The following is a 20,576-nucleotide window of genomic DNA, read 5'->3' as shown; positions in this document are numbered from 1 at the left end:
AGGGTAGAGATGAAACAAAATTGGCTGTGAGTTGATAATTGTTTAAACTAGAATGATGGGAGTTCATTAAACTATTCTCTACTTTTGTACATGTTTGCAGTTTTTCCATAAAACACTTTTTAAAATAAGGGATGGGGGGATTAATAGTACCTTCCTCATACAGTTACCGTGAACGCCAAAAAAGTTATGATTAATAAAGCCACAGCGGCATCGTAAGTTTTACTAGGCACTTATGGGGTACCAGGCACCCAATACAGCGCCTGGTATGTTCCTTCTGACTATTCCGTGTGTCTGTGGGCCAGTGGCCGCGTTTGCCTGCAAGTCAGGGAATCCCTTGCCTCCCTGCAAACTCCTCCCCTTTCTCTCCGCCCTCCACGGCCCCTCCCTCCGAGGAAGAGCTGGGCTTGGGCCCAGCAGGTGTGGGGTTAAGGGATCCTATTCGGGGCCCCAGGATCAGCAGCAGCAACTGCAATAGCCCTGGCGGCAGTGGCAGGCCTGGCCCCGGGCCAGGTGGCCGGGAGCCCCAGGAGGGAGGGAGGAAGGGAGGAGGAAGAGGGGAAGGAGGAGGAGGAGGAGAGGAGCAGTCAGCAGGCCCGAGGAGGCAGGACTTCCTGGTGTGGGGGTTGTCAACAGCCCAGAAAGACAGAGACCTAGAGCGAGAGGAGCTGAGGAGCAGACACAGAACCAGCGTTGCCACGCGGGAGGAGACTTGGGCCACCCACTCGCCGAGACCACCGAAGCCGACTGCCCCACGGGGAGGCTTTCCATCTGGAGGAGCGGCGGGCGAGCCGCCCCCTCCCACATTCGTTGGGAGAGCCTTGGGGCTTCATAGGCTGCGCCTAGGCTCCACCGTGGAGGTTCCTGCTTTTCTGGAGAGCAAACTTTCCTCGGAGATGCCTTGTAGCGTGAGATGCGTCCCCCGAAGAGGACTGGGCAGCCTCTGATCGCCGCCTGCTCCCTGCGCTGCCGGGGCCAGAGGCCCCAGGGGAAGAACAGCCCGACATTTTAGGCGCCGGGACCCCCAGCTCTGCCTGAGAGGTAAGGCTCTGGGCTGGGCGGGGCGCTGGGGCGGGGGAGGGGGTGGGGGAGGGCAGGGCCTGCTTGGCGGTCCCGGCCCCAGGGATGTGGGAGCTGGGGTCGCGGGCCTTGAGGCCAGGGCTAGGAGCTACTTCACCCCTGTTCACCTAGGCCCCGGAGCCCTTGCCCTAGGGTCGTTCGGGTCCTGTGAGTTGGAATCCCAGGCAAGAAGTGCCAAACTTTGGGGCACATCTGCCTCTTCCTGCTCCGTGCGCCCGCTGGGATAGCGGTCTTCCGCGCTCTGGTCTCTGCGGTCTCTGCTTGTCTCTTTGTCTCTGGGTCTCTGGTGGTTTCCCCTTCCTCCCCCCTGCCCCATTACGCTCCCCTGAGAGGAAGCCCCAGAGGTGGCCTGCCCACTGCTTTCTCTCTCTCTCTCACACACACTCTCTCTCTCTTTCCAGTTTGCAAACTCAGCTGTGGAGTTCGATAGCGACCGCAGCAGGAAAAACCTGCCCCTTCCACCCCCCTTCCCTACCCTGTTCTCCCTTCACCAACCAGGCGCCCCAGTTCCCCAAGGCCCTCCTGCCATGTCGGACCCAGACGTCCCCAGGGGCCCTGATGTCCCTGCCATGTGGCCTCCCTGTTCCAGGGGCGCCTGAGCCTCTGCGAGGAGCCCCCGCTACCCCCGCCTACCTCGGCCTAGTCCTGAGCCCCAGGGACTATGAGTGGGGGCAAGAAGAAGAGTAGTTTCCAAATCACCAGCGTCACCACGGACTATGAGGGCCCAGGGAGCCCGGAGGGTGCAGACTCCCCTGCCCCACCGGCCCCCACCAGGCCCCCACCCCGCCTGCCCAACGGGGAGCCCAGCCCTGAGCCAGGGGGCAAGGGCACCCCCCGAAACGGCTCTCCGCCGCTTGGGGCCCCCGCCTCCCGTTTCCGGGTGGTGAAGCTGCCCCACGGCCTGGGAGAGCCTTATCGCCGTGGGCGGTGGACGTGTGTGGATGTTTACGAGAGAGACCTGGAGCCCCCTAACGTCGGCCGGCTCCTGGAGGCAATTCGAGGAGCCTCGGGGGGCACCGGGGGCAGGTCATTGGATTCCAGGTTGGAGCTGGCCAGCTTGGGCCTGGGCGCCCCCACCCCGCAGCCAGGCCTGTCTCAGGGCCCCACCTCCTGGCTCCGCCCGCCTCCCACCTCACCCGGACCTCAGGCCCGCTCCTTAACCGGGGGTCTGGGCCAGATGGCGGTACCCGGCAAGGCCACGGTGGAGACGCCCCCTCTGTTGGCCTCCCTGCCCCAGCAGCGTCCCCCAGAGCCCGGGACCCGGGATAGCGAGGGCACATCCCAGGCCTCCACACCCCTGTCCTCACTGAGGGTGGAAGTAGAGCCCAGGAACTCAGCAGGGGGGACTCCTCCACTGTCCCAAGGGAAGGATGGACCCTTTCAGCTGAGGATGGAGCTGGTGGCTCCGGAGGAGACAGGGCAGGTAAGCACGGGTCCCTGGATGAGGGAGAAACCTGGGGGGCAGTGCTCATCCATCTCAGCTTTGGCCTAACCTCAGTCCTGGGCCTCCTGCCTCCACCTCCATGCTGCTCTCCCTCCTGACTCGATTATCATCTATCTGCTCAGTAGCTTCTCCTTTCTCTTCCTGCCCCCTCACCTTGAAGTCCATTCCTACTCCTCACAGTGCCTTTGTTTTCCCCTCTCCCCTGTGTTCTGCATCTTCTTTCTATCACTTTGCTCTTTAATTTGTTGCCTTTGTCCCTCATCTTTATGGTCCAGTCCTATCCTCTCCAACTCTCTGTGGCCTTCTCACTTTGGCCTTCACCTTCTGTCTTGGTCTCACCCCTCCCCCCACACTCCAGGAGTTGAGGGTGGAGGCCCTAGCAGGGCTGGGTAGCTGGGCCTCTGAGGGAGGAGCTGCCAGGGTTTTGGGGGGTAGGGGCAAAAGGTTGGCATTCCACTGTAAGCTTCTCTTCACGGCAGCCCCATCCTGAATGTGGGGTCTTCTGCCTTCCCACTAGCCCCCCATATGAGCCCCATTTTCAGCTTTGAATCAAGTCAAGTTTCTCTTCCTGAAGAATTGGGTTGGGGGGGCACATTACGGGAATAGAAGGCTTGCTGGTTTGCCTTGTCCATCCTCGGTTCTCTAAATCTCTCCAGGGGGTGACCACCATTGAGTGCTACCTTCCTTGGGGAGAGGTGGGAAGCAGCCGAGAATGAGTTAAATCATCTGTTCTTTCTGCTTCCTGTCTCCAAAAGAGGAACAAATGAGGGGGAGGTCAGAATGCCTGGGTCCCTGGGTGGGGGTAGGGGGCAACTAGGGATGTGGGGGCTGGATGCTTCTGTCCTGGAGAAGAAAATAACACCTTGGGTTGCTGGCGGAAAGGCAGGGAGTGTGAAGATGAGAACTTTTCCCCTTTCTGGCCTTGGGCACAAACCACAGTATAAAAATATCCTGAGACTGGATGTCTGGGTCCTGTCAGAACTGGTCAGAACTGGCTCCCCCCACCCCCTCCTGGCCTTAAGCGCACATCTCTCACGTCCCCCCCTTACTTTTCTTGAGCTCTTCCATTCAGCTTCTACCCCAGAGGAGCCGATGCTCTTTCTTTTACTGGTCCCTTTCCCCAGAATTGTTCCTTCCAGAGCAAGCCCTCTCTAGCCCCAGCCTCTGCTCTCTCTCTCTCCTTGAGCCATGCTTGAGCTTCCCTTGGGCCCTCAGACCCTGTCCCTCTTTCTGAAGTGTCCCCAACTTCCATGTCCTGATCCCTTCCTGCTGAGGCTGTGTAATTATTTTCCCACTTAAAAGTCTGGTCTCCTTTCCACAGTCCCCCCGTTTCTCTTCTAATTCAGTTGCCACTAGCAGAGGTGGGAATTGGGGAGGAGGGCCAGAGGGCCAGGGGCAGCACCTGGGCCTCCTTCCTCTGCTCCGTCCCTCTAACCACCCTGGACTCTCTGTACTTGGCTCTTCCGAGAAGCTGAGGTCTCCCAGGGCCTCACAGAGGCGTCTTGTTCTGTCGCCCCCGCCCTTTTGCAGCCTCCCCCAGTGCCTGTTGGGCTGTGTGGGTCGACGCCCAGGCTCCACCTCTCCCCATCTCCGAAACCACTCCCCCCCCCCAAACACACGCATGTACACACAAGGGCAGGGAGCAGCAGAACTTCACGTGGGTCCTGAGAAGTTTGAGGGGAGAGGCTGAAATGGAGGGGAGGAGGACCAGCTTTTGAGGATTCATTCATTCTACAAATAGCTACTAAACCTACTAGAAACCCTGCCCCTCTGAAGCTTATCTTTTATCAGGGGAAACACAATTAATACTTTAATTTCAGATAATGTTAAAACAGTTCAGTGGACTAGTGGATGATGGAGGAAATGTCTCTCTGAGGAAGTGACATTTGAGCCTCATTAAGATGCCAAGTGAAAAAAGACTGTCTGACTAGCCTCCAGTTAGGGGTCCTGGCTCAGCTGGAGGAAAGGTGCTCTTCTCTGAAACCTGATGAATACATGTCCAGAAGCCACTCACTCCAGTCCTCAGGATGGACACTTTCCCTTGCTTCCAGTCACTGCCCAATGCCTTCACCCAGAGCTGGGGGAGAGGGGCTGCAGAGGTAGGACTCCTGGGTCCTTGGGAGAGAAGGAGGGAGGAAGACTACGAGGCCATTTGTCAGGTGGCTGGTTCCTTTCTCTCAATGTGATGGTCCTTATCTCTCTGCCTCCAGGTGCCCCCACTCGACTCCCACCCCAGCTCCCCAGCCCTCTACTTCTTCCCTGATGCCAGTCTGGTTCACAAGTCTCCAGACCCCTTTGGAGCAGCGGCAGCCCAGAGCCTCAGCCTGGCCCGCTCCATGCTGGCCATCAGTGGCCACCTGGACAGTGATGATGATAGGTAGGTGGCTTCATGTAATGGGACGTGAGGTTAGGCTCCCCACCCCGCACCTGGGGTAGCTGCATGAAAGTGCCTAGTAGGTGTTCTTCCCCCACGTTGAGCTTGGAGAGGACTTCTTAAACAGAGAAGGCTAGCCTGGGCATAACCACTGGATTTGTTGATTTGGGACCCACTCCCTCTCTGTGGGGAGAGTTGGGTGGGACTCCCTGGCTTAAGACTGTCGAATCATAGACATTTTTAGAGTTTGAAGGGAGTCATTGTTGTCAAATTCCAGAGCTGTTGCAGATTTAGAGATCATTTGGCCAACCCTAAGAACTTATGGGCAAATGTGCTGGAGCCAAGACTAAGGAATCAGTCTCCTCCCAGTTCCCGCCTCCCTCTCCCCTTTTCAATGAGGGGAATGGGGCTCCTGCCGTCAGAGGTAACTGCTTATAGTCTGTATGGACTGCTTTAGGATCCTAGGATTTCTAGTATGGAGAAAGCATTTCCCTAAGATTTTGTTTCCTGAGTGAATGTGGCCAGCAGGCAGAGCTAAGAACACGGCAGGGAGTTGTGGAGAGGGTGGCTGTATTAGAGCAGGGAAGGTGTAGGAGAGCAGTCTGGGTTGCACTTTTGGGGAGAATGTCTTGTTTGGTTGCAAGGTGGGCAGAACTTCCTGTTTTCAAGGGCCAGCTTTCAACATAGGAATGTGAGCAAGCTGAAAAGGGAGGAGCAAAAGCTTGAGTCAGATAGCTAGGCTGCTCCTTTCTGGCTGTGGACTGATAGGAGCCAGGGAGAAAGACTAGGGAGCCACCACTTTTATTTTGGAGTGAGGAGTGGGACTTCCTGTATGAGGCCTTCAAGGGGAGGGACTTCCTGTTTGGAAGACACTAAGAGGTGGAACTTATTGAGTGAGTGGGTGCTGGGCTCCCTTCTGCCATCCCCTAATGCGGCCCCACCCCCTAGAATCAGAGACTGAGTCCCACAAAAGAAAAGGGCCTGAGGCATTGGAGGGAGCAGGGACAGGAGAGGATAGAAAATGGGGTGGCCTGGAGACGGTGGGATGGAGGGCCAGGAGGTTGGGTGGCGGGGAGCGCTGTGTGGAGAATGGACAAAGCCAAGCGGGGCCAGGCAGCTTCTGGACTCCCAGCTCTCAGGAATGTGTGAGGTTTAAGGTTTGCCAGGGCCTGGAGAGTCACCTGCCCCCATCGCTGCTACTCTCAGCTCTTCCCACCGTCTCCCCCTCCTACTTGGGAGGTTCCTTGGCAAGAGGGCTACAGTCCCTCCCCACCCCTGTTGATTTCATAGCCCAGCCTCCTGCTTTCTCTGACTTGGAGAATTCTGTCTCTAGAGGCCTCATAAGCTCCATTCTTTTACTCTTTTGGCTTATCCCCTCCCTCCCTCTGTTCCCACCCCCTCTACACACCCTAGTCTGACCGGTCCAGCTCCCAGCCTCCACTTTATCCTGCTCTGAGCTCCAGGGCTCCCACACTCTGGCCCAGCCCAGCCCCTCCTGCCCCACCCTGCTGGGCCAGCGGGTTTAGGTTGGGCCACCCCCCCTCCCCAGGAATGGGGTGTGTAGACCCCACCTCATCCCTCTGGGGGCCTGGAGCTGGCAGGGGAACAAGGTCCAAGTGGCATGGAAGCTCCCTTTCCAGAGGAAAGGGAACTGGATGTTAAGGGTCTGAATCCCAGACAGGGAGTTGGGGGTGCCTGACCAATCCCAAAATCATAACTGGGGGTGGGAGAACAGAGGGTGCCTGATGAACTCAGACTGCTCACCTGCTCCTGGGTTGCAAGAACCTTTGTGGCCCCTAGCAGATGGTAGGCACTTGGTAAAGATCTGAATAAGTGAGTTGATGGGTGGGTGGATGAGTGGATGGGTGACTGGGTGGGTAAACAGCCAACCTGCAGGATCCAGGCATTACAGGGAATGGATCCCAGTGACTTGGGGGCAGGGGGGGTGGGGGGCAGGAGGAGATACATTTGTTTATTCTTTGGAGTCCCTGGGTGGTGCAAACTGTTGATATGCTTGGCTGCTAACCGAAAGGTTGGCAGTTTGAGTCCACCACAGAGGCTCCTTGAAGATCAAGTCCTGGTGATCTACTTTTGAAAAATCAGCCATTGAAAGCCCTAGGGAGCACAGTTCTACTGTGACACACATGGGGTTGCCATGAGTTAGAATCAACTTGATGGCAACTGGGGTGGGATATTTATCCTTTGAGTCAGGTGCTAACTCTCTTATTGAATCTTAAAAATAATCTCATGATCCCCACTTTCTAGATGAAGAAACTGAGAGAAGAAGGATTTTAGAAATTTGCCCAAGGTAACCCAGCTAGTAAGTGGCAGGACTAGAATGGGAGCCTGGGTTTGACCTCAAAGCCGAGGTCTCTCCACTCTCCTACTGAGATGCCTGTGGCTCACGAAGAGACAGGGAGGCAACCCAGGAGGAGTCAACCATCTCTAGGATGCCCTTTCTCTCCAGGACAGAGGCAGAGACAGCTCTCCCAAGCTGGGCAAAGAGCCAGCCCTCCTCCCTGCCTGGCTCTGCCCCAAAGGCACGACAGATCCGGGAGGGAGTGTGGACAGGGCAGCCGGGTGCCACTTTGTTGGCCTCGGGCCCAGCCCCTGGGGGCTCCTTAGAACACAGTGAGGGAGCAGCGTTGGCCCCTGTCCCCAAGATCAGAACCTCTCCACCTCTCCCAGAGGTCCTGCTGCTTCATCTGATCCTTATTTTGAGACTGTCTCGTTTGACCTTCAGAGAGAAAGGCCAGCCTCTAGAGCTGTCCTCACCCTAGGACCCAAGAGTCCTACAGTGCCAGGTCCCCAGTTGTGCAGAGCATGCATTACACAACTCCAGGGGGACCACTCATGTTTGTAGTTATGATCATGACAGTTTTCCAGAAGATGGCAATAAGTGTCTTGAAGAAAGGGGCATTTTGTTCTACTTAAGACACAGTTGCTTTGGGGGCTTGTGAGGGACGATCCCTTCCACCTGACCCCAAGCTTCCTGCTCCTGACCCTGCCCAGGAATTCCAACAGTGTCCACAGTCCCTGACTCAAGGGGTTCCCAAAGGGAAGCCTTTGTTGTTAGAGTCCCGGCCCCTTGAAGTGTTAATGTTAGAGTGTGATAGTGGAAAAGTGCTTTCAAAAATTCTTAAGCGCTAGACAAACAGCAGACAGTCATCTATCAGCCAACAAATGTTTATTGTTGTATTATTCCTTTATTTCTGGCAAGAATGAACAACTTACTTGGCGTCTCTACCCGTGCGTCCACCAAAGCAAGGCCAGTGTTCCTAGTTCTTTAAATGTGCCCTTCTTGGGTCTCTGTCTGTGTATACTAGGGGGCAGTGTCATGGATTGAAATAGCTTGAAAACTGCTTCATCTCTCCAGCTGGCTGGCTCGCCCTCTGCTCTTAAACTTGTCTTCTCCCTCCCTACCAGGAGTCGCAGGTGTCCTTCCCCCATCCACCCCGTCCTGCTCTCTCAGGCCTGGCTATCCCCTTGGTTACTCCTGGCCCCCACCTGTCAGCGCCTTCTGCACCCAGAGCTTGGGCAGGAAATGGAAAATTCCCAGCTCCCTTGTGCTCCCTTCTGGCTGCAGGGCCTCATCCCAGGGTCACCTTGAATTGAGTGCTGGTCCCACCACAGGGAAGAAAGTTGAAGCTGTTGTCCAGGAGGAAGGGCTTGACAAGGGAGCACAAGGGCAGGGAATACAGCATGTTGGAGACCCCCATTCCAAGAGGGACTGGAGGCTGGGGGCCGGAGGGCAGGATTCTGTAGTACAGTGGGTCCAGGGGGAGCGGAGGCAGAAGCTGGGGTGAGGTGAGGGGCATGAGCCAATAGGATGAGAGTGGTGAGGAAAGGGAGCCATGAGGATGGATGGGGCAGGGTACAAAGGTCTGTGAAGGCCCTGGGGCTATGGAGAGGCTGGCTTTAGGGAGAGCCAGGCTCTAGGGAGAGCCAGGCTCTAGGACTAGGAGCCCAGTGGCCTCCTGGCTGTTAAGTCAGGCCTGGTCGACCTCTGGTGGCCACTTAGCAAACTGCAGCCAGAACCTGCTCTCCCCAGCCTGTCATCCAGCTCCCAGCTTCTGCCAAAGCCCCTGCTGGTATTCCCAATGTCCCACCTCCAGCTTCGCCTTCCTACCTCCTTGCAAGCCCTTGCTCCTTCCAAGACCCCAGAGCTAGGTTCCAAGGGTGTAATTGGCTCGTAGGGCTCTGGTTTCTATTTCTTTTGCGATGGTAACCTTTCTCATTCCTCCTCACCCCCACCATGGGAGGTGGGTCACCCTGTGGCCCAGGCCCCAGGTCATTCATCAATACAGGCTTTGTGTTAGGTGGGGGAGTGTTCAGAGTTCAGGGAAGACTATAACCATGTCAGAAACCCACTACTCCGCCCCGCACGATCACCTCCACTCCCTTTCCCACACCCCAGCTGAGAAGTGCTGAAGGAGGCCAGTGTGGGTCCCTAGGGGACGGGCTGGAGTCAGGTGGGGTCTCCTGGGGCCAGGCTCTCCTTCACCTTCACACCCGTCCCCAGCCTCTTGTCCCACAGCCCCTCCCCAGAGCCAGGCCACCAGCTGACTTCCCTCAGCTGTCCCCCTCCCCTCCACTCTGGGATTGGTGCCAGGGTGAGAAGGGGACACTGGCACTGACCGTGTCTGGGAATTCCCGCCCACCGTGGAGCTGGCGGGAGGGGGTCCCCGTGTCCCTGAGGAGCCAATAGCAGCCAGGCCTGGCCCTGGGGGGCGGTGTATATTTTTCAGACCAGCACCCCCAGCGCGCTGTCTCCTCTCTGCCTGCCTGGCATCAGCAAGGCCTCGCTCTGCCTGGGGGGCTGAGAGCCCCCCAGGCACTCCTTCTGACACAACCCTCTCTCTTTGGGTGGCCCAGGGACCCTTTCCCATCAGGGATGGCCCAGCCGGGAATCTCTGTCAAGTCCCTGGTATCATCCTATGAGACCCAAGTGGTAGGGATGGCTCCAGGGCCACCCCGAAAAAGGGGCTGTGTCTCCTCCCCTTGCTCCCCTCGGGGAGCATCCCCTATCCGAGGGGCATCTGGACCCCAACCCCACTGGGGCCTTGGGGGACCCGGGCAGCAGCCCTCACCCCGCCGGGGGATGGACAAAACGCTCCTCTCCCTGATTCTCTACTGTCACAGGTACGGGTAGGGGCGTGGGCGGGAGGCTGCAGTGAAGGAGGCCTGGTGGAGGCCAGAGACTGCCCTGAGAAGCCCCTGGGTAGGCAGCGGGCTGAGGTGTCCTGGCCTGGCGTGGTGCCTGCTCCTTCTCCTCATCTCTCACCTCCCCGTGTCTCTCCAGTGGTTCCGGAAGCCTGGTTGGCATTGACAACAAGATCGAACAAGCCATGGTAAGAGAAGACATCCTCGTCCCAGGAGGTCCGGGTTCCGCGTGTGGACGCTCAGGCACCTGCCCTCTTTAGCTGTCTCTCTGCTCCACCCCTGCTCTCTTCATTACTAGGGAATTATTAATTACCAGCTCCTCAGTCTGCTTCCAGCTGGATCCCATTGGGTCCTTTGCACCTGAACCCCTGACTTCCCTTGATCTTGACCTGGCCCCTGGCCCCCCCATCTCTGCCCTTGAGCCCTGACTCTGCCTCTGTTCCTGCATCCTTTCCCCCCTGCCCTTTTCCTGCTTTGCTTCTTCCCCAGTGGTCCCTTCATCATTTGGGAGCAGGAAGTCTCTCACACCCAGGCCCTGAAGGCACTGGGCAGGGGATGAGGTTGGGGTGGCCTGGGGCCCGACGCTGTGCCTGTCCCTGGGTCCCCAGGACTTGGTGAAGTCCCACCTCATGTTTGCGGTCCGGGAGGAGGTGGAGGTGCTGAAGGAGCAGATCCGGGAGCTGGCCGAGCGGAATGCCGCGCTGGAGCAGGAGAATGGACTGCTGCGTGCCCTGGCCAGCCCCGAGCAGCTGGCCCAGCTGCCCTCCTCAGGAGTCCCACGGCTCGGGCCCCCTGCGCCCAATGGGCCCTCCACCTGAGCAGCCTCCCTTCCCTCACAATGTGCCTTTGGGGGCTGCCACGGCCGCCAGGCCTTGCGCCAGCTGCCTGCCCCCTATTCCTATGCAGCTTTAATGTCTCCTGATCCCTGGGGATGGGAGTTCAAGGCTCAGTATTGGCCTGTCCCTTAACCCTACCCCCATCTTCCCATAGTCCCCAGGGTCTGGGCTAGGGTGTCCGTAGGCCTTGATGGAAGTGGGAGGGCTACAGGATGGGGTGTCCGATGGAGCCCTCCTCCATGCGGGATCCCCCCTCCCCTTTCGCCTTCCTTTGGTGTCAGTGTTCTGGGACCCCCAGCAGGAGATGGCTTGGGGGAGTCGGAGGCTCCCTGGCGGACACCCACCCCCTACTTTGCTCCCGAGCAGTGCCGCCTCTCCTTGGCCCGGGGGAGGGAGTATGGACAGTTTGCGGAAGTCTGGGATTCAGGTTGTTATTAACATAATAATTATAATTAAAAAATCTGAAGAAACTTGAATTTGGGGGCTGGCATCTCTTTGCTTGTGTCAAGACTGGGGTCCTGTGCCGGTAGTTCCCTCTCGCAGGAGAAAAGACGGAGTCTGTGAGCCCCCCTGGAGGGTCTGTCCGAACTGGGAAGGTTTAATGTGGCTGGTGGAGATGGAGATGCAGGCACAGAGAGCCAGCAGCTCGGGTCCTGGGAAGAGACGGGAGGGTTCCTGCCCACGTGCTGGGGGGGAGAGGGAAACAATGAAGCCTTTGGTGATTGTGCAGGATCCACCCCCAGATTCCCAGCGTGTCCCCTCTGCGGGCTGGATCCGGGTGGCTGCTTGGGGGCGGGGCAAGGGACCCTGAATAGGCCTCTTGTCTCAGGGCTGGGTGTAGGCCAGGCTCCCCGGGCACACGGTGCCCTCCCCAGGCCTGGCTGGCCGCTGTGGCTTCCACCCTCAGTTGGCTGAGGACAGGCCCTGTGGGTGAGCAGACCCCTCCCTGGAGGGCCTCGGCTCCAGTCCCAGGACCTCCTTGGTCTCCTCTTTACCTAGGTGGCAGTAGAGGCAGGTAGGTAGAAGGACCACATCTAGTGGGGAACGGGAGGAAAGCAGCAGCTCAGCCCTAGAAGGACGCTGGGAAGGTGCAGAAGAGGCCCAGACAGGAGGGAACTCAGGCAAAGCTGGACCCCTGGAGATAGACCTGGGTTGTAATCCCCGCTGTATAGCTCCCTAGATTTATGACCTGGAACAGGTTTTTTTGGTTTTTCCAAGTCTCGGATTCCTTATCAGTATGATGACATTGACAATGATACCTACCATGAAAGGCTGTTGTGAGGATTACATGACCTGATATATGGAAAATGTCTAGCACATAACAGACACTCAGTGATGTTAGTTTCTCTTCCCTGAATTTGGGGAAAGAAGAGCGAAGGGCATAAGGGATTGGCTTCCTGGATCCTGAAAGGGCCTCGGGGGTTGGGGTCAAGGCCAGGGAGGCTCTCACAATGGGCTAGAACTCTCCCTCACTCTAGGTTCTCATCCACTTTTGACTCCTCTCCCTGTCCCAGGGAGGGGAGGAAAGGCCTAGGATGAGTCGTTGGAGGAAGATCTCCCCCGGATTCCCTATTTCTTTCTTCACTGCTGTGCTTGAAGCTCCTCAGTTCATACAAGACCATTTGGGTGGTAGCCACTGACCTGAAGTCTGTCCACCGCCTGAATCAACTGCTGGCTCTGCCCCCTACTTTGGGGTCATCATATCAGGAGAGATGGCTGTGGTCGTGAAATTCTTCCGATGGGTTTGGCGAAAGGTTTCTTGCTGGGTGAGTTTCAGAGACTCCCTTGTCCTCATGACATGCTGGGATGAGAGGTGCTGGTCACTGACCCCTCGGTCACAGCAGCTTCCCCTCCCCCCACCTGCCCTCCCTTCCCTCCTTGCCTCCTGTGGCCAAATAAGACCCAGAGGGAGGAGGATATGGACAGTTGGGGTGTTGAGGGGAAGAAGGCCATGAAACTCACTCCCCCATCCTCAAGTCTCTTTGTGTCTTCCTTTCTTTTGACTGATGTCTCTGCTCTTCATATCTTGGTTCTTAGATTTTGTCTTGGAGAAAGAAAGCTAAGTTGTCCATCCAGGAACACCCTGACTCCATGAAAAATGTGTTGAAAAGGATGGAGAAGCCCCTGAAAATGGCTGAGCCTTCCAAGATGGTTGAGACCCCCAAAGAGATCAAGCCCCCCAAAGAGGCTAAGCCCCTCGAGGAGGCTAATCCCCCCAAGATGGATGAGTTCTTCAAGATGGAAGAGTTCTCCAACATGGATGAATCCCTCAGAGCGTCTGAGTCCTGTGTGTTGGCCGAGACGACAGATGGAATGGAGCTGGGCCATACGGGCCGATCCCTGTTGCGGCTGCCCCAGACGGCCATCCAGTCTGTCTCCACGCTCATGGTCTCAGCTCTGCAGAGTGGCTTGCACATGTGCTCCTGGAAGGTCAGCACCATCCCCTTTGTTCCCAACAGTTCCCTTCCCCAATCCCCAACGACTCATTCCTTACTCCATTCACTTGTTGAACAATTATTTCCGGTGTCTCTACTAAGTGCCAAGTATTGAGGCAGGCACTAAGGATACAAGAGTGAGCAAGAGTTACCCAGTCTAAGGGGGCTACAGACAAGATAACAGACATTGTTGGTGTGGTGTCATAAGAGTGTGACACAGGAGGTACAGGAGGCTGTTGGAGCCCAGAGTTAGGCATCTGATCCAGACCTGGAAAGTCAAGGAAGGCGTCCCTAACAGAAGAGAGGGTAGAGCTGAGACCTGAAAGAATTAGCCTGGAGTGGAGGGGTGGGAGGAGCTGTTTGTGAAAAGAGAAAAGCAGGTGTGTGTGTGTAGGGGGGTGGGGGCTGGCCCAAGGTGTATGGGTCAGAGTGGAAGCAATCCCGGAGCCAAGGGCGGCTTGTACAAGGCAGGGTGGGTAGGCCAAATTATGGAGTTTGTATTTTACCCTAAGAGCAATGGGAGCCCTTGAAAACATTTGAGCAGAGGAGTGACTGATCAGATTTGATTTAGAAAGTTCACCTGTACTCCTACATTGCTAGTGGGAATGTAACACGGTGCAGTCACTCTGAAAAACAGTTTGGTAGTTTCTTGTAAAACTAAACACGCAGCTACCATATGACTCAGCAATTGTACTCTTGGGCATTTATCCCAGATAGATGACAACTTATGTTTACACAAAAATCCGAATACAAATGTTCTTAGCAGCTTTATTCGTAATAGCCGAAAACAACTCAAATGTCCCTCAAGATGATGAATGGGTAAATCAGGAAAAAGTCTGGTACATCCATACCATGGAGTACCACTCAGCAATAAAAAGGAACGAACCATTGATACATGCAACAACTCGGATGAATCTCAAGGGTATTATCCTGAGTGAAAACAACCAATCCCAAAAGGTTACATACTCTATGGTTCTATTTATATAACATTCTTGAAATGTCAAAATCATAGGAATGGAGAACAGGGGTTGGGGTGGATGGATGTGGTTATAAAGGGGCAACAGGATAGAATCCTGTGATGATGTTCTGTATCTTGACTGTTGTGGTTGGATACACGAGCCTGCGCATGTAATAAAATAGATAAGCACATACAAATGAGTACAATTAAAACTGGGAAACCTGAATAAGATCAGCGGATTGTATCAATGTCAATGTCCTGACTATGATACTGTACTATAGTTTTGTAAGATTTTACCATTGGGGAAAAGTTAGTAAAAGTTACACAAAATCTGTGAATTATTTCTTACAACTGCTTGTGAATCTACAATTATCTCAAAATAAAAAGTTTAAATGTCTAGGTCACTACCAAATCAACTTATTTTGGCCTTGCATAAAGTATTACTGCTTTAAACTTAAAAACTCATCTGGCTGCCCTGTGGAGGAGGCTCAGAAGGGGACAAGAAGAGAGGCGGGAAGATCCATTGGAAGCTGTTGCAGTCCAGGCTAAGAAATAAGGGTGGCTGGACTGGGGGAAAGGCATCGGGTAGAACAGGTTATGGATCTCAGCAATATTTAGGAGGTGGAATTGATGGGCTAAGTGGTTGATTAGATAGGGGTAATGGGAAGAAGGAGAAGGACGGAAGTCAGGGTAGGCTGGAGCCATTCACTGGGGTGGAGAATGGACAAAGAGCAGACTTAGGGGAGAAGGTAACGAGTTTAGGGCATTGGGGCAAGATGACTTGAGATGCTGGTAGGACATCTGGGTGGAGATGTCCTAGAGCCCATGGGATAAACAGATCTGGAGGTCAGGAGAGAGGTTGGGGTGTCATTCTCTCCTTCATTTTAACACACTCTCCATGAAGTCCTGAGCAGGGACTCAAAGGTGGATCAGACATGGTCCCTGTTTTCCAGGAGCTTGCATTCTAGGGGAGAAAGCAGACGAGTCCATGGAACCAATAGTGTATGAGATGTGGCATGACAGGAAAAACAGGAGAGTAGAGGCCACCTAATGCAGCCTGAGAAGGCTTCCTGGAGAAAGCAGTGCCTGAGCGGAGCTTGATGGAGGAGATGGAATCACACTGGCCCTTTCCTGTTTATCTGTAGGTTATTCCGTCAAGCGGTTTCTCCCCGGCCCAAGCTACTTACACGTACACTCTTCTCTCTTGTTTATAGTCATCCGTGAGTTCTGCCTCAGTTACCTCCCAGCTAAGGACCGGGCCCCCTTTGGAGTTGCCGGAGGCTGAGATGCTGCGAGAAGTGTACCTGGTGCTGTGGGCCATTCGGAAACAACTGCGGCAGCTGGCCCGCAGGCAGGAGAGACGGCGACGGCGCCACATCCGGGCCCACGCAAGCCCCCAACCTGACCCAGTTAAGGGCCTGAAACAGGATGCCCGAAGTCCCCTCTAGGGGCCACCCCCAGATCCTCAGAAAGCCCCCACCTCACTCTCAGGTGAGGTTGATAGGAGGGGTCAGGGCAGCAGGCCAGGAGATGTGGGTGAGGAGTTTTCATGTCTCCTCTGATTGGGAGCCCAGGGACAGGCCTGGGGTCCCACATACTCCCCTTCATTCCATTTATTCAATTTGTAAAAAATTATAAAAAATATTGGGAAATAAATACCAGATATTTCTGAGTAGATCTGGAGTGTGTTTGTGGATGGCCAGAGACAATGAGGGGAGCTCTGGTGGGTCAAGGAATGGGACAGGGAAGAGCACCTGAGGTGGGGACCCAACTCTGTGGAAGTCATCTGTGGGCCTGGGGAAGGGGCAGGATCAACAGGTTCCAGCTCTGGGCCCCCACACACTCCCAGGGGCTGAATTGCCTTTGGCAGCTCTGCCAGGCCGGTAACTATAGCAACCAAACAAAAACACCAAACCAGTTGCCTTTGAGTAGATTAGGACTCATGCCCCCCCCCAACTTGTGTCAGCATAGAACTGTGCTCCATAGGGTTTTCAGTGGCTGATTTTTCAGAAGTAGATGGTTAGGCCTTTCTTCCAAGGTTCCTCTGGGTGGACTCCAACCTCAAATCTTTTGGTTAATACCCACTAAAAAAAAACCCACTGCTCCAGTCGATTCTGACTCATAGCGACCCCACAGAGTTTCCAAGGCTGTAAATCTTTACGGAAAACGACTGCCACATCTTTCTCCTGCTTCTCCTGCGGAGCCGCGGATGGTTTCACCTTTCAGTTAGGTTCGCAGTCGAGCGCTTTAATCACTGCACCACTAGGGCTCCGAAAGGTTAGTACCAGCACCCTTTTATTGAGGACCTGCTGTGTATAAAGTCCCTAGCCAGCGGCTCTCTCTAAGAATCCTGCAAGGAAGGTATTTACAATGGGTCACTTAAGACTGGGAAAATTACGTGACTTATCCAAGGCCTTGCAACTAATGAGGCCTCGCTGGAAACTGTCAGCTTTCAAAAGTCAGCCCACTGCTCTGTGTCTCCTGTCCTCTTGGGCTTGCTCGTGTCAAGGATCAGTGCGTCTGAAGACGCATATCAGGGTCGTCCGAGAGGTATGTATGTGTCAGGACCGAACTCACACTCTGCTAGCCCTCGCCTCTTCCTTGAACGTTCCGGGGAGACCTCTCATCGCGGGCTCCGGGGGTGTTGGGGGTGTGTGGAGGGAGGGGCGGAAGGGGCGGGGCTTTGGCTGCCCTCCCCCCCCCACCTGGGGGAGGGTACCCGGCCTTGCGCGCCGCTGGACAAATGCCAGACGCCAGGCTGTGGCGATTTGGAGGGGATGGGGAGTGGGCAAAAGAGAATGACTGCGGCGCCGCGAGTCCCCTCTGCGGTTCAGCCCGCTGGGCCACGGGAAGTTGCAGAGGTGGCTCCCCAAGAAAAAACAGGAATATTTAACGAGAAATTTCACTGGCAGCAAAATTCGAGGATTTGACAGTTCACGGGGCTTAGAGGTGGTGGGGGTAGAGAAGGAGGTGGGAGTAGAGAAGGAGGTGGGGGTAGGGAAGGAGGAAGGGATGGCAGCAGGGCCCCTAACTTAAGGGGCTGGAGGCAGGGCAGCAGAGGCCTCTGGGTAGGGGAGAGGGCAGAGGGCAGATAACTGCTCAAAGAGAAGATAAATTGCTCAAAGACAAGTTAGTTGTGAGCAGCAGGCGGTGGCGTGAGCAAAGCAAGGGTGTAGTGATGGAGCTACAGGGATGGTTGGCTGGAAGCAAGCAGTTCCCTAGAAAAGTCAGCCAAAATCCCCGCTTAAGGCTCTGCAGTTCTGAGAGAGTTGGCCCCATTGCTGGGAATCCAGACGGCCTTTCCCAGGAGTCCCAAACAGCACAGCTGCCTCTCCCTACAGCTCGGCTACCCTGAGCCTAGGAGGAAAGGCCTGAGTTTATAAGCTATCTGCCCCTCAATACTTACAACCACACTGTTATCACCCACCACTTACTAAGCACCCACTATGGCTATTTTTCGTTTTAAGGAACCCTGGTGGCACAGTAGTTAAAGCTCTCAGCTGCTAACCAAAAGCTCAGAGGTTTGAATCCACCAGGGACTCTATGGAAGAAAGATGCGGCAGTCTCCTTCCATAAAGATTACAACCTTGGAAACCCTATGAGGCAGTTCTACTCTGTCCTATAGGGTTGCTATGAGTCAGAAACAAAGGCACATAGCAACAACATGATTATTTGTAAGTCTTATCCTATGTAATTCTCAAGAGCTTTATGATGAAGTATCGCTTCCATTTTTCAGGGGAAAAAACTGAGGGACAGAAAGATCATGTTTAAGGTCATGTAGTTTTTATTCATCCAGCTAATGAGTCTAGTTCACACAGGACACGTTACATAGGAGGTATTCAACAGATGAATGAAGTGACTTCACTGGGAATCGGTTCTGGGTTTAGCCTAAAGTCAAAGCCTGTTTTCAGGTGGGCCACAAAACAGACTAATGTACAGTGGCTCGTTTCTGGAGCTTTCACTCACCAATTATTCATCAAGTCCCCATTCTGTACCAGGAACTGTGTTGGGACTAAACAGCATTGGTGCAGTGTTTGTGCCCCAGGAAGCTCCGCGGTTTAATGGGTCACAGGGCTTTGGAGTGGTGCCTCTCTAAGATCCAGATTCAGCCCCTCCAAGTCCTTAGAGACCAGCTCCTCTTCCTCCTGGGGGCCTAAGGTTTCAGTGAGAGGAGGGTACGGTAGGGTGAAGGTTGGGCTTCTGAGGGTCACTAGTAAATAGCCTTGCAAGTAGCTACAGGCCCAGGCACCAATCCTGGCTTGAGACTGTGGGCTTGTGGAATACTGCTCTCATTTTTCTTTGGCTTCTTGAGCGTCTTGGGAGTGGGAAATGGGGAAAGGAAGAAGATGAGTTCAGCCAGCAGCCAAGGGAGCTGCTCACACATCTCACCCCCGCTTTTCTTCCCCAGACATGGAGTCCTGTCTGGGCTTGGCCTAGAGGGGGCAGGGAGATTTCTGGGAGAGAAAGGAGAGAAGGTAAAAGGGGAAGGAAGGTCCATAGAACTTTCTTTTCCCACAGATCTCAGTATACCCAGGCAGCCTCTGTCTTCCCCCATTCTAAGTAATTCAGCCCAGAGCCCTGGAGAAGGATTGTAGTGAGACCTGAGGAGGAACTTCCCAACTTGGAGGAAGAAGTATGTGGAATCTCCTTTGGTGGGGATTTAAGGAGTGGGGTGGGGATTAATACCCACCCCAGCTCTCTGCTGGTGGGGAGCAGTGGGAGAGGCAACAAAGTGACCCCTGGGCAGAAAAAAGTCTGCTTCCTGATGACAGTGTTGAGAAAAAATCCTACCTCAGATACCATCCCTCCCTTCCAGATCAGACCCTAGGCATTCCCCCTTTCCCTCCCCCAAGGCTGCCTGACTTCATAAGACAAAAGTGGTAGGGCTATGGGTGGGCCTAGCTAGGAAGGGTCTCTCTTTATTTTTAAAGACTACCTATTCTATTAGAGAGGGGTCCCTGGGAGTGAAGGGTGCAAAGTGAGAGTGCTGGTCCCAGATCGTCTCTAGCTTCTCCCCAGTCCTGCCCCACCTACCCCTCCTCCTCCATTGATCATCAGATTGCCTGAAAATTTCAAATCTTGTCTCTTGCTTCTTCCCTGGGACCCCTACAATCCATTGACCACACAGCAAAACATGTCACTCTCTTGCTTAAACCCTCTGTCTTAGTTATCTAGGGCTGCTCTAACAGAAATACCACCAGTGGTGGCTTTAACAAACAGAAATTTATTTTCTCACAGTTTATGAGGCTAGAAGTCTGAATTCAGGGAGCCAGCTTCAGGGGAAGGCTTTCTGTCTGTCAGCTCTGAAGGAAGGCCCTTGTCTCTTTTGAGCTTCTGTTCCTGGGCAATCTTCATTTGGCTTGACATCTCTCTTCCCCCATCTCTGTTTTCCTTGATTGTTTGTTTAATCTCATATATCAAAAGAGATTGGTTTAAGACACACACTACACTAATCCTGTCTCATTAACATAACAAAGACAACCCATTCCCAAATGGGATTATAACCACAGGCATAGAGGTTAGGATTTACAACACATATTTTCTGGGGACACGATTCAAACCATAACACTCTCCAATGGCTTCCCATTGTCTTTGGGAAAAAACCTAATCTGTTCCCTTTGTCTAAAATGCTCCTTGCCAGTCTGGATCTTTTTTTTTTTTTAATTGTGCTTTAGGTGAAAGTTTACAGAGCAAATTAGTTTGTCATTAAACAATTAATACACATACTGTTTTGTGGCATTGGTAGCCAACCTCACAACATGTCAACATTCTCCCCTTCTTGCCCTTGGGTTCCCCATTTCCTTTCTTCCAGCTTTCCTGTCCCCTCCTGCTTTCTCATCCTTGCCCCTGGGCTGGTGTGCCCATTTAGTCTTGTATGCATCGTTGAACTACCTGTGTTATTGTTTATTGTATAGGCCCGTCTAATCTTTGGCTGAAGGGCAAACCTCAGGAGTGACTTCAGTACTGAGTTAAAAGGGTGTCCGGGGGCCATATTCTCGGCCAGTTTGGATTCTGTTCAAATGTCACTACTTCGTGGAGTCCTTCCCCAACCACTGGCCAGAGTTCAAAAGAATCCCATACAAAGCTAAGAAGTGTCCTGAATACAGTCAAACACTTTCAGGGACAGAGTAGGCAGGGTAGGGGGTCTGGGGACCATGCTTTCAGAGGACATCTAGGTCAACTGGCATAACAAACCTTATTAAGAAAATGTTCTGCATCCTACTTTGGTGAGTGGCATCTGGGGTCTTAAAAGCTTGCAAGCGGCCATTTAAGATGCATCAATTGGTCC

The 20,576-nt window shown here is 54.3% G+C and overlaps 2 protein-coding genes across 2 annotated transcripts; both read left to right on the top strand.

Annotated features, from left to right (window-relative positions):
• Positions 1 to 377: 377 nt before the first annotated feature.
• On the top strand, positions 378 to 11,547 carry TSC22D4 (TSC22 domain family member 4). Its single transcript, XM_004386790.2, has 5 exons — positions 378 to 1,038; positions 1,479 to 2,500; positions 4,732 to 4,898; positions 10,198 to 10,246; positions 10,667 to 11,547. The coding sequence occupies exons 2-5, from the start codon at positions 1,739 to 1,741 to the stop codon at positions 10,874 to 10,876; spliced, it is 1,188 nt and encodes a 395-aa protein (XP_004386847.1). The 5' UTR covers positions 378 to 1,038; positions 1,479 to 1,738; the 3' UTR covers positions 10,877 to 11,547.
• A 129-nt stretch (positions 11,548 to 11,676) lies between these two features.
• Positions 11,677 to 15,952, top strand: SPACDR (sperm acrosome developmental regulator). Its single transcript, XM_023741090.1, has 3 exons — positions 11,677 to 12,660; positions 12,932 to 13,324; positions 15,502 to 15,952. Exons 1-3 carry the CDS (start codon positions 12,607 to 12,609, stop codon positions 15,733 to 15,735), a joined length of 681 nt encoding a protein of 226 aa, XP_023596858.1. The 5' UTR covers positions 11,677 to 12,606; the 3' UTR covers positions 15,736 to 15,952.
• The last annotated feature ends 4,624 nt before the right edge of the window (positions 15,953 to 20,576 follow it).

The sequence above is a fragment of the Trichechus manatus genome, unplaced genomic scaffold (assembly GCF_000243295.1).
Source record: "Trichechus manatus latirostris isolate Lorelei unplaced genomic scaffold, TriManLat1.0 scaffold00170, whole genome shotgun sequence".
Taxonomy (NCBI): domain Eukaryota; kingdom Metazoa; phylum Chordata; class Mammalia; order Sirenia; family Trichechidae; genus Trichechus; species Trichechus manatus.
This window is presented reverse-complemented; position numbering and strand designations above follow the sequence as displayed.